This window comes from Aquila chrysaetos, chromosome 26, assembly GCF_900496995.4.
Source record: "Aquila chrysaetos chrysaetos chromosome 26, bAquChr1.4, whole genome shotgun sequence".
NCBI classification, from domain to species: domain Eukaryota; kingdom Metazoa; phylum Chordata; class Aves; order Accipitriformes; family Accipitridae; genus Aquila; species Aquila chrysaetos.
In genome coordinates this window covers 1,042,424-1,054,653 of record NC_044029.1, presented here as the reverse complement: position 1 = coordinate 1,054,653, position 12,230 = coordinate 1,042,424, and the positions used below count along the sequence as shown (strand labels likewise).

The window sequence follows — 12,230 nt, the reverse complement described above, 5'->3', positions numbered from 1 at the left end:
GGGCGGGTCGGGCCGGGAAAAGGGCGGGTTTCCCGCCGTCGGGGGCCGGCTTGTCGCATGCTCGCGTCGCCCAATGGCTGCCGGCCTCGCGCGGACGGCCAATCGGCAGGGAGCTTCGGCTATAAATACCGCCGCCGCCGCGACGGCGCGGTGTCCGGCGGGCGAGACCGCGTAAGGTTGAGCGCGGAGCGATGGCGCGCACGAAGCAGACAGCGCGTAAGTCGACGGGCGGGAAGGCGCCCCGCAAGCAGCTGGCCACCAAGGCGGCGCGTAAGAGCGCGCCGGCCACTGGCGGCGTGAAGAAGCCGCACCGCTACCGGCCCGGCACGGTGGCGCTGCGCGAGATCCGGCGCTACCAGAAGTCGACGGAGCTGCTGATCCGCAAGCTGCCCTTCCAGCGCCTGGTGCGGGAGATCGCGCAGGACTTCAAGACCGACCTGCGCTTCCAGAGCTCGGCCGTGATGGCGCTGCAGGAGGCGAGCGAGGCGTACCTGGTGGGGCTCTTCGAGGACACCAACCTCTGCGCCATCCACGCCAAGCGCGTCACCATCATGCCCAAGGACATCCAGCTGGCCCGCCGCATCCGCGGCGAGCGCGCCTGAGCCTCCCGCCGCAGCCCCTCCCCGGTTCCGGCAGGCACCGAGGCAGCCCACGCAGACCCAAAGGCTCTTTTAAGAGCCACTACATCCACAGTAAAAGAGCTGTTCGCGCTTTGTGTGTGCTTTGTATTTTCATTTTCAGTATAAGTACATAACTACGTGATGTAATTTTCAGTTTCAAATCCCTGTCGAATTTTCATTGAAAAGAGCAAATTTAAATGGCTCTATAATAATATCTGTTAATTACGTTAGAAAGGACAGAATAGGGTATCGGTGAAAAATACATGAAAGTGTTAACAGCTCCTTTACTGTGGATGTAGTGGCTCTTAAAAGAGCCTTTGGGTCTGCGTGGGCTGCCTCGGTGCCTGCCGGAACCGGGGAGGGGCTGCGGCGGGAGGCTCAGGCGCGCTCGCCGCGGATGCGGCGGGCCAGCTGGATGTCCTTGGGCATGATGGTGACGCGCTTGGCGTGGATGGCGCAGAGGTTGGTGTCCTCGAAGAGCCCCACCAGGTACGCCTCGCTCGCCTCCTGCAGCGCCATCACAGCCGAGCTCTGGAAGCGCAGGTCGGTCTTGAAGTCCTGCGCGATCTCCCGCACCAGGCGCTGGAAGGGCAGCTTGCGGATCAGCAGCTCCGTCGACTTCTGGTAGCGCCGGATCTCGCGCAGCGCCACCGTGCCGGGCCGGTAGCGGTGCGGCTTCTTCACGCCGCCAGTGGCCGGCGCGCTCTTACGCGCCGCCTTGGTGGCCAGCTGCTTGCGGGGCGCCTTCCCGCCCGTCGACTTACGCGCTGTCTGCTTCGTGCGCGCCATCGCTCCGCGCTCAACCTTACGCGGTCTCGCCCGCCGGACACCGCGCCGTCGCGGCGGCGGCGGTATTTATAGCCGAAGCTCCCTGCCGATTGGCCGTCCGCGCGAGGCCGGCAGCCATTGGGCGACGCGAGCATGCGACAAGCCGGCCCCCGACGGCGGGAAACCCGCCCTTTTCCCGGCCCGACCCGCCCCCTCCGCCTCCGCAGCCGCCGAACCGGCCCGCCCTTGCCCCTCCCGCCACGGCCTGCCCCGGCCCCGCCCCCAGAAAACGCTGGAGCGCCGGCTCCCTCGCTGCCTGAGGAGATATGCGCGGACCGTCCCCACGAGCAGCGAGCGGTTTGGGAGGCGGGGAGGTGGCAGGAACCACCGCAGGTGACCGGTGTAGCAGGGCCCCGCCGCCCGTGCCTCGGACTCGGCCTCTTCCCGACGCGCTCCCCCTCACGCCCCCCCCCCCGCCCCGTTCCCCCGGCATGGGGACCGCTGCCCAAAGGCTCCTCCGCACGGCAGCTTCCTTCTCCCCCGAGCGCTCGCCCTGTCCTGCCACTCGGTAACCGCGTGCGGTGCAGGGCCGCGGCAGGAACGCTGCAGGCGCAAGGCGCTGCCAGCGTTTGGCGTGAGGCGAACGTCTCCTGGCTGCTCCCCCACCCCGGCTTAAGGGCCGGCTCTCTCCGGGGGAGCGCGCCTTGGTGAAGCGAGGACGGGCTCCGAGCGGCGAGCGCCACCGCGACCAATCACCGCCCTCTCGGGAGCCGCGCCGCGCCGGGCCGGGCCGGGCCCGCCCGCTGGGCAGCGTCGTGCAGTCCTCACTCAGGTCGGACCGAGCCCGGACCCGGCGGCGGCGGCGGCGCTGGGTCTTCCCGCCCGCCCGCCCCCTGCCCCCCAGGCCGCCGGACTTACGGGGCGCGGCGGAACAGGGCGGCGGAGGGAGAAGCGGGCGAGAGCCGGGGAAGGGCGCCGGGGGGGACACCGCGCTCGGGACCGCAGGTGGGGCTGCGCCTTTCGGGGGCGAGAACGCCGTGCAGCGCTCCGGTTTGCTTCCCCCGGTCGCCCGCGAGAACGCTAAAGGGGGTGTGTGTGTCGGGGGGGGGGGGGGCGGCGGGGTGCAGGTCCAGCCTGAAGCTTTTTGTTGCGGGAAAAAAAAAAAAAAAAAAAAAAAAAGGCATACGGTCATCTTGATCCGTCTGTGCTTTCGACGTATCCCTGTTCCCTTAGAGTGCCTCACGGGGAAAAAGAGCAAGCGCCGCCTATCCAGAACACGCTTGATTCGGGCACTTAAAGAGAACACCTACCTCGTTCGTTTCATTGCTCAACCGCCCCTAACCCGGACGCGAAAGTGAAACGGGCTCGCGGGGTGTTTTCAGGGACTTGTGAGCGTTCTCTGCTCCACCGAGAAACACATGTAGAACACAGCGTTTACGGCAAACGGGTACATACGCTGGGTTCCTTACAACCGGCAGCGCTTTCGCACCGTTGTATCTCTCGTCCCTGAGACAGCTAAAAACAAGTCACCGCAGCATCAGCTCTTTTACTGAAAAGATGGGTGGCTCTTAAAAGAGCCTTTGGGTCGAGCAGCTGTGGCACAGAGTGCACAGACAGCTTATTTGGAGCTGGTGTACTTGGTGACGGCCTTGGTGCCCTCGGAGACGGCGTGCTTGGCCAGCTCGCCGGGCAGCAGGAGCCGCACGGCCGTCTGGATCTCCCGCGAGGTGATGGTGGAGCGCTTGTTGTAGTGCGCCAGGCGCGAGGCCTCGCCGGCGATGCGCTCAAAGATGTCGTTGACGAAGGAGTTCATGATGCCCATGGCCTTGGACGAGATGCCCGTGTCGGGGTGCACCTGCTTCAGCACCTTGTACACGTAGATCGAGTAGCTCTCCTTGCGGCTCTTGCGCCGTTTCTTGTCGCCCTTCTTCTGCGTCTTAGTGACGGCTTTCTTGGAGCCCTTCTTGGGCGCGGGGGCGGACTTGGCTGGCTCGGGCATGGCAGTCAATCTACCACTACGCCTCTAGTAGAAAAAAAACCGGTCGTGAAATGAAAGTGAGTGTGAGCGCCCTCTTTTTATAGCAACCGTATGCAAATTACGGCTTCCTCTAACCTTAGCTTTTATTGGCCGAGGGAGGTTTTTAGTCATAGCTCTCCGTAGTTCATCGCCATTGGTTAGAATTCGATCCGACTTCCCATTGGCTGTTTTCGCATTGTCGCCGTCTTAGCCTATCGAAACTCGCTGCTTTCGCTGAGAGGGGATATAAGGGCGAGTCGCGGGGCTGTTTTCGTTTCTCTACAGCTCTTGGTGCCGACTCGCTGCGATGTCCGGCCGCGGGAAGCAGGGCGGGAAGGCGCGGGCCAAGGCCAAGTCGCGCTCGTCGCGGGCCGGGCTGCAGTTCCCCGTGGGCCGCGTGCACCGGTTGCTGCGCAAGGGCAACTACGCGGAGCGGGTGGGCGCCGGCGCCCCGGTGTACCTGGCGGCCGTGCTGGAGTACCTGACGGCCGAGATCCTGGAGCTGGCGGGCAACGCGGCCCGCGACAACAAGAAGACGCGCATCATCCCCCGGCACCTGCAGCTGGCCATCCGCAACGACGAGGAGCTCAACAAGCTGCTGGGCAAGGTGACCATCGCGCAGGGCGGGGTGCTGCCCAACATCCAGGCCGTGCTGCTGCCCAAGAAGACCGACAGCCACAAGGCTAAAGCCAAGTAAACGCCGAAGAACAACGCCCGGGGAGCTTTTCCCACAGAAACCCAAAGGCTCTTTTCAGAGCCACCAACAAATTCAGTAAAAGAGCTTGAACTTCATTAAATTGAAAAAGTAGCAAAAAGCCGCGGCACGTTTTGAAACGGTCGGCTGCGGCTAAACATCCGCATTAGCTGCTGGGTCCCAGGCTGTGCGTACACCCCACACACAACACTCCCCCCGACCCCACACCGCTTCCCTACCCCATCTCGGGGGCGGGGCGGTGCTGACGGGGCTCCCGCGAGGCAGCCCGGCCCTTCCGCAGCCGCAGCCAATCCCCGCGCCGTGCGGGCATTCCAAAGCCGCCAGCGCGCTCCTCTGCTCTCCCCGGCTCAGCGGAAAGGTTTGGAAGCCGCCCTGACGCTCGCTGGTCGCTCTGCCTGTCCCCGAACTGAAACCAAGCGCCTTCACCAGCGCACTACCATTCCCCTAATACGCCCCCCAACGGGGTGACAACTACTGCGTTTCAGCCCTTTTTGAGAGAATTTGGGTGGCTCTTAAAAGAGCCGTTGGGTTTAAGCGCCGAGCAAGAGGGCTCTTCCACGGGGGCTTACTTCTTCTTGGGTGCCGCCTTCTTCGCCCTGGCCGCTTTGGGCTTGGCCGCCTTGGGCTTGGCTGCCTTGGGCTTCACCGCCTTCGCCTTGGCCGGGCTCTTCGCCGCTGCCGCCGCTTTTTTGGGCTTGGCAGCCTTGGTCGCCTTCTTGGGGCTCTTGGCCGCTTTCTTGGCCGCGGCGGCCACCGGCTTCTTCGCTTTCTTGGGGCTCTTCTTCGCTGTCACCGCTTTCTTGGGCTTCTTGGCAGTGCTGGCGGCCTTCTTGGCTGCCGGCTTCTTGGGCTTGGCAGCGGCTGCCCGCTTCTTGAGGGCTTTTTCCTTTACTTCCCCAGGTTTCTTACTAAGGCGAAAAGACCCAGAGGCACCAATACCCTTAGTCTGCACCAGGGTGCCCTTGCTGACCAAGCTCTTGAGCCCCAGCTTGATGCGGCTGTTGTTCTTCTCCACGTCGTAGCCGCCGGCGGCCAGCGCCTTCTTGAGCGCGGCGAGCGAGAGCCCCTTGCGCTCCTTGGAGGCGGACACGGCCTTGGTGATCAGCTCGGTGACGCTGGGGCCCGCCGGCTTGCGGGCTCTGGAGCCGCCCCCCGCCGCCTTCTTCGGCTTCTTGGCGGCGGGGGCCGGGGCGGCGGCGGCGGGCGCGGCGGCGGGCGCGGTCTCGGCCATGACAGCGGCGCGGGCAGCACTGGGCGGCGGTGGCGGCGGCGCCCCCATTTATAGGAGCGCGGCGGGCGCTGATTGGTGCCGCCCGCCCCGCCCCGCCCCGCCGCCGCCCGGCGCCCCGCGCTCCGGCTTGTGTTTCTTCGGGGTTAATAAACCGGGTTTTTTCTATTTTATCTGTCACCAAATTGCCCCTTTTCTACATGTGGGAGGCCGTGGAAGTGCCTATTTTCGCCTGGCGGTGTTCTTTCGCGAAAAGAGTGGAGTTTGGGTAGGGAGGGGACCATAAATCCCGAGTCCTGGAACCGAACGGAGCTTGAGAGCGCGAAAGTTTTGTTTTTCTTTGTAAATTAGAAATTCTCCTTCAAAGTTAACGTGAGACAGGAAAGTCAGTGTTAATCTTCAGAAGGTCTTTTTCACATTAGCGAATAAAGTGAACAGTTAGAATGTCATTCTTTAAAATAAAATGGTTTCAAAGAGAGTGAGGTAGCACAAACTCCCACAAGCCGTGCCTCCGCTTCTCTTACCGAGGTTTTTACCTCTGGCTACAGCGAAACACTCAATGAGGGATTTTTTTTGACCCGTGCTTCCAAAGCTAAAGTTTCCAGAGGCTGTGCGTGAAATAATAGACAGCGTATACTTTATTTACGTGAGAATGGGCTACTTTCTCTGCAACTCTTTGCTGTTGTTACCATAGCAAAAGGCTCTCTAATGTTAATGCAATAAATTGGGATACGAAGACCAAAGATGAGGAGGTTTGTGTCAAATCACTGAGCTTCATGTAAGTCTCTGGCATACAGAAACAGACCACACTCTAAATAAAGCACATAGTGATGTTTCTGTAAAATCTGTTGGTATGATTCAGTTACATGGAAAAAAAAAATGGCAGAGATTGAGTCTGCAAGAGATGTGAAAGCACCATTTTATTCATATTTTGCTGCCAAGCTAGAAAGAAAAATTGCAGGTTTTGCTCACTGCTCTTTTGCCAGGTTACAGATCAAGTCACAGCAGCTTCTGTACATAAAATCTTCAGCTGCAGCACAAAGTGATTTTTCTATTATATAATATGCTATTATTATTAAATAGCACCAGGCTATTTATCTACAACGTGGTGACCACTCTATTAGCATGCACACCTCCTTATCAGCTAAAATGTTGTATATATTTTCATGTCTCTGGCAGGAGCTCCTAATTCATTTACCTTGAAGTTTAATGGCCATCAGCCAGTTTAGCACCATCATACTGCTGCATTTGTACCTGATGTATACAAACTGCACTTGCACAGTTTACGTATGATGCTGACCAGATGATCAACTTCACTATTTCAATGAAACGCAAGATCTGTGAGTGGAAAAATACCACTTCACTCCTCTTTCTGATTCCACTACAGGGAAGGCAAATGAACTTCTTGAAGATTTTGGGTGACCCTTCATCTTCAATTAATTCACAAAGTCCCAGTCTTTAAAACTTCATATAGGCAGTTTGACCTTTTCTCGTATATTTATGGTAAAAAGGACTTTAGGAAAATAAACATATTTTTCTCTCCCACTTATGTTTCCTTTATAACTTTTCCTCATCATTGAGGTCTCCTAGCTGAGGAGTTATCCCTGAGACAGGGAAGGTGAATAAGATGGCAAATTCAGCAAATCTGGATCTGGGCTTTCAAAGTTGTGTTGGAAGTGGGCTGGTTCATAGAGCAATGTTCACTGGGAATTCTACGAAGGCAAGAGAACTTGACTGTAACACATTTACTTCATATAGTAATAGGGGGCATAAAGAATTGAATAGTGAAATTATTAATGTGTCCTAATGTTTTGTGAAATCAGGTGGATGACTGTATATCTGCTCCATCCCACCTAGGTCTGGTAAAAGCCCTGATGTCCTTTAAAAACTAAACTTGTTACAGTGTCTGTAAGATTAATCTTTTTATACTCACCAATTCTTTTCACATTACCAATGCCAATACTGGGGCAATGCCAATACTGGGGTTGGGACAGAAGCCTTTCTACCTCACAATAAAACAATTTCCCCCATTTTCTGCAACTCTTATTTTGCAAAAGTAATAATGCAGCACAATAGCACATTTTCCTCCAGTCTGTAATTTGATATTTTCAAGACTGTTTCCTTACACACACACAGTCAGATGGAATACAGCTGTATGTCTAAATCTTGTATAGCAGTGATAACTACAACACCAACCGTCTCCTGAGGAAAAGCCTCTCAACATGTGCCAGAGCAACACTGTAGCGCATTGTTGTAGTCCTTGTCTTACTCCTCTTTTGAGGCTATCGATCTCCATCAAATGTTAAATGGCCTTGAAGCTGGTGTTTGTAATTATTTTAAGTGTTTCTACTTATTTGATTTTCCACTTATGTGTTTACTCCATTATTGCCTTCCCTTATTGTTAAGAAGACAATATAGTCTCGTGACCATGTCACAAGCAGTCAAGCCATGTGTATTAGGGGGAGGATGCAGAAGTACCAGAGAAAAAATCAAGGCATAGGAGGAGAGCTGAAGAGTGTCACCTCATTCAGTAGTGAATACACAAGGACGATGATTTGCCCTCCTCCCCCAAATACTACTATTCCTTGTGTGATTAGCAGCACGAAAAGCCTGAAGTTATGCCCCAGAAGTCGTTATCCTAGTCATGATCAGGCTTAATTAGGATACATGGAAGTAGTACACATTTCCCTGCAACGCATACACAAAAAGGGAGCAGATAGGGAGGACACTTGCTGGGAGAGATTCTCCCTCCCTCTTATGCATTTGCCATCACAATTACAGCAAGTTTTGCTGCCTCACCTTAGACGAGGAGACCCGCAAGAACAACAGGACCTCAATGGTATTTCACATTGCCTGTCTCTACATTATCTGTCAGAATGAACAGAGATATCTGGTAGAGTAACAAAGATTTGCCAGCAAATCCTACAGAACATTTTTTACTGGTGCTACCAATGTGAGCCAGCTCAGACTGCGGGGCTAGATCTGAAAGCCTCTTTAGAGCACTTCTCAGCCAGCATGAAAAGTATAGATTATTATAACCAGTAACATATGCCTACTAACTTGAAAAAATACATAGTAATCCAAACTAAACTTAATGCCTGCAAGACAACAAGCAATTTTTGCAAGATTAAGGTAATTCTCCATTTATTGCATGTCCCTTTTGCTATACTTAACCTGTCACTAGGTGACAAAGCATAGTGGCCACCATAGATGACATTATAAGTCCTAGGAAAAGCACCTTACAGAGATTCAGTGTTCAGCTGTTTGTACACATACTGAGGATAATTCTTCCTGAACTGTTTGCTCCTTTTCCTCCCCTTCCTTCCGACTTTTCCACATGAGCATCTAACTGCACTGCATTTATTCATTTCACATTGCCACACCTTTCCCAAACATGTAAAGCCCATCCCCATTTTGGAGGTGGAAGAACTGAGAGTCACTTCTCCACATTTCTTAAAAATGCAGTTACTTGGATCCTCCAATTTTTGTCTGGTTCATGTTTTCCACCCTCCTCCTGCTGAGGCCCAGCTATATATGTTAATTCTCACCATTTCCTGTCAGCAGAAAACGGTTCAGAGATGATTCATCTAATTTTGCAGGGGAAGAAACAAAACCTGTTCAAAATGCAATGAATTTGTCTGCTCAATTAAACTTTTAATTTGTCACAAACCTCATCTCTCTCCCGCACACACACAGGCCAGGCCAGGACGTCGGTCTGCAGGTGGGGTCAGGATCAGGCCCGGTGAGAGGCTTCGGGGTCAGACACAGCCCCAGTCCCAGCCCCGGGCACTGGGGCCATGGCCGGGCAGGGCTGTGGGGAGCTGGAGACCGGCACTGCTGCGGCATGACGGCTCCGGGGGGCTGAAAGGGGGTCCTGGGACCTGGGCAGGGTGCGGGGAGCCCCGGGAGATGCTGGGCAGGGACAGGCAGGGCTGGTCGTGCCCTGATAGGACCCCTTCTTGGTGTAGCAGGGACTATAAAAGGCTCTCAAAGCTACTGCTTCAGCACCCCTCTAGATCCAGACAATAAAGAGCGATTTCTGCCAAGTTGCATGCAGATGTTTGAGCACAGTCCCAGTAGACAGGCAAGTAGATTTCCATTATAACAAAACTCTGCTGCCACTTGCGCTTACCATTGACATCGGATGTAGTCACCAGCTCTAGGTTCAAGACAGCTGAGGACAACAGTTCCTGCACCTCAGTTTAGCGATCCCTAACTCTTGTCATCAAACACATCAAAATGTGGGAATGGCTTGCCTGACCTTGTATAGGGCCCACAGTGACCAGTCCGTTGCATCTGAACCACCCTTCCACCTTCATTTCATTGACCCTCACAGGGAAACATCTCGAGACATTTTGGACTAGCAGTAGCCAGCTTCAGTTGCGAAACTGTCCTTCTAGATAACAACGTTTCCATCCCCTCCAGCTCAGTCACAAAACCCAAAAGGGGCCAGTAGAAAAAGCTGTTTGTTCCACCTTGTAGCTGCTATCTGGAGAAAATGCTGACCCACAGTTTTGGTCTGGATGACAATGTACAAGTCTCCCTACTAACCGTCGGTGGGAACTCCCATCCTTTCCCATGCCACTCTGAACCATGACACTCACGTCATAGGGGTACCTCAGCGAGTTTTGTTTCTTCTAAGGCAGCTGGTCTCAAACTTTTGGGTGGCGTGCAGCCCTTGGGGCTCACTTGCTCCCCATTGGTGCCCACCCCGGGCAAGGAAAGGACAACTGCCTTTACTTACTATCAGCAGCTAAGCATATTAGCTGTTCTCTGATTAATCTAGACACTTAAGAGCTGCCTTTTGGACCTGTTTCACTTCTTGAGTGCTGTGACCCACGGTTTGGGAAAAGACTTGCTTGCAGAAGAGCACTCACTGCATTTAGGCACCTCCTCAGCCTCCGTGGAGAGATCCTGCATTACTAGCTTTGTTCCTCCTTTCCTAACTGATAGCTTTAACTCTTCTCACTTCCCTCCTTCCACCATTAGTGACCCACAGTGCCCAAATACAACCTGCAACCCCCTCACTTTCTGCAGAGAAGCCAGGGAGATGAGCTGCCGCCTCACAAAAACAAGCTCACAGTGGCTCAGCACAGGTGGGCAAACGTCCTTGAGGGAGAAGAGATTGGCCGCTCTCCCTGTGTTGCTGGAGGGCAGGGATTGCAGATGACGTTCCCTGCACTTTTCCTAGAGGACGCTGGGATGCAGAGTCTGCAAAGGAAAGGAGCAGTTTGGCACAGATGTCCAGCAGCTGAAGCGCTGCCCTGAACAAAGTGCAAAAATAGCTGCTGGCATCACTGCACCTGTGAAAACAGGGAAGCTATGTGGAGCTGGGCAAGCAGACGTCTTCAGAGAAGAGCTGGAGGAGGAGGAATACTTCTGGTGGGCTGTTTTGCCACCTTCTTTCTGAGCATATGTAAGGTGTGTTATGTAAAGTGCTTAGTTTTGGGACCGTGCATACACCCATGTCTCTTGTTCCTTTTCCACTAGACTCCTCTGGTAGTTTTGAACTGATGAACAGCTTCTAAGAGGTTTTTAAAAATTGCCTGCATGGAGCAATATTCTTTCCTTATTGCTGGCATGTATTCAAATGAGAATTCCTATGACAGCTGTCCCATCACTTCCATATTCAGAAAAAAAAATGAAATTCTGTCCCAGGGGCCTTACAAGGGAAAGATTCCTGTTGGCCTACTGATGCCTTTTCTTTTCCAAGAAATATAAAGAAAAGAATGCTGTGGCCTTGAAGGCTAAATTAGTATTCCTCACATCAAGCTGTCTAGAATCAGAAGTATGATATACACTTAAAATGGGGAAAGTCTCACCCTCCAGTCTTGAAGAGGCCCAGAACAGGGGAATTTAAAATCATGGCCTGATCGGTATTACAAAAGCTGGGCTACGTCCCTGGGTATCCTCAGGGAGCAAACACTCATCTGAAACTGAGGCCACCTACACTCACCATTTGGTTCTGCCCATGAGGCAATGAGCGAACCACCAGCTTCCTCCCTACCTCTGGTTCCCTGCACATCAGATGATAATAGACACCTCCCAAGTTTGTTGAAATTGTTGCAGAAGAGCAAGAAAGTGTGAGTTGTCTGTAGCTTCATGCTGGTAATCAGAGGTCCTGGATCCAAACTGATGTGATTTTTGAGTATACTTCAGGAAATTCGTCAGCCACTGTATGCTTCCTGAAACATAAAAGGTGGTGAGAAGTAGGCGGCCCAATTACCAATGCCTAATTACAGTCTACTGTGCTAAGGAGGAAAAGACTCCTACTGAGGAAGAGATTTTTAGGGAAAGAGACTGCTTTTTGCTAGGTTCCTTCATAACCACCCACCGTGGGAAAACCTGCCTATAGAATGGCTAGAGGAAAATGTGTTTCAGATGCAATGCTTGGTCTGTACTAAAGCTGAAAAAAGGATGCTCATCTTCAGACACCTCTCTAAAGAGGCACAAAATAGAACAACATATTTACTTTCTGAGCCCTGATCCAGCTCCCTGACTGCACTGTGTTCAAGCAAGGGCTGACAATGAGAGGCCATATCCACCCCCTCTGCCCAGTTCCAGTTCTCCAAGCCTGCAGAGCTGCTTCAAGTGTGAAAACATTTTTCTAGAGCTATATCAGTTCAGTACAAAATGTTGTCATCTGATCTGTACGGTCACTCAATCTCTGATGTGCTGCAAATATAAAATAATTCCCAGCCTAAAGGGGAGCCCTAGGATACTCCAAGAGATGTTAGACTCGTGGATTTGGATTAAAATCTGATCTAGGTATCAAGAATGCAATTTGTCCTTAAAGGCAGAGTCCACAACCAGTCTCCAGAGCAGGTTTGTCAAATTCAGAGTCTTGATTCAAGATGGACATAAAGGCCATCCCAACAGCCA

The 12,230-nt window shown here is 53.5% G+C and overlaps 5 protein-coding genes across 5 annotated transcripts in view; 2 read left to right on the top strand and 3 right to left on the bottom strand.

Annotated features, from left to right (window-relative positions):
* The window catches only part of LOC115336171 (histone H2B 5-like), a 20,100-nt gene extending 16,531 nt beyond the window's left edge, over positions 1 to 3,569 (bottom strand). The window contains exons 1-2 of the mRNA XM_030002802.2: positions 3,502 to 3,569; positions 3,011 to 3,411 (exon numbers count right to left, since the gene is read on the bottom strand). Of these exons, the coding sequence (XP_029858662.1) occupies positions 3,011 to 3,411; positions 3,502 to 3,537 (437 nt within the window). The 5' untranslated portion in view covers positions 3,538 to 3,569. The remainder of the gene's footprint in view (positions 1 to 3,010; positions 3,412 to 3,501) is intronic.
* LOC115336176 (histone H3) lies at positions 177 to 818 on the top strand. Its single transcript, XM_030002806.2, has one exon. It carries the CDS (start codon positions 192 to 194, stop codon positions 600 to 602), a length of 411 nt encoding a protein of 136 aa, XP_029858666.1. The 5' UTR covers positions 177 to 191; the 3' UTR covers positions 603 to 818.
* LOC115336177 (histone H3) lies at positions 888 to 12,230 on the bottom strand. The gene is made up of 3 exons (XM_030002807.2): positions 12,226 to 12,230; positions 5,885 to 5,890; positions 888 to 1,411 (listed from the first exon to the last, which is right to left on the bottom strand). Exon 3 carries the CDS (start codon positions 1,407 to 1,409, stop codon positions 999 to 1,001), a length of 411 nt encoding a protein of 136 aa, XP_029858667.1. The 5' UTR covers positions 1,410 to 1,411; positions 5,885 to 5,890; positions 12,226 to 12,230; the 3' UTR covers positions 888 to 998.
* LOC115336185 (histone H2A-IV) lies at positions 3,698 to 4,186 on the top strand. The gene has a single exon (XM_030002816.2). The coding sequence runs from the start codon at positions 3,713 to 3,715 to the stop codon at positions 4,100 to 4,102; it is 390 nt and encodes a 129-aa protein (XP_029858676.1). The 5' UTR covers positions 3,698 to 3,712; the 3' UTR covers positions 4,103 to 4,186.
* On the bottom strand, positions 4,579 to 5,351 carry LOC115336167 (histone H1.10-like). The gene has a single exon (XM_030002798.2). The coding sequence runs from the start codon at positions 5,349 to 5,351 to the stop codon at positions 4,686 to 4,688; it is 666 nt and encodes a 221-aa protein (XP_029858658.1). The 3' UTR covers positions 4,579 to 4,685.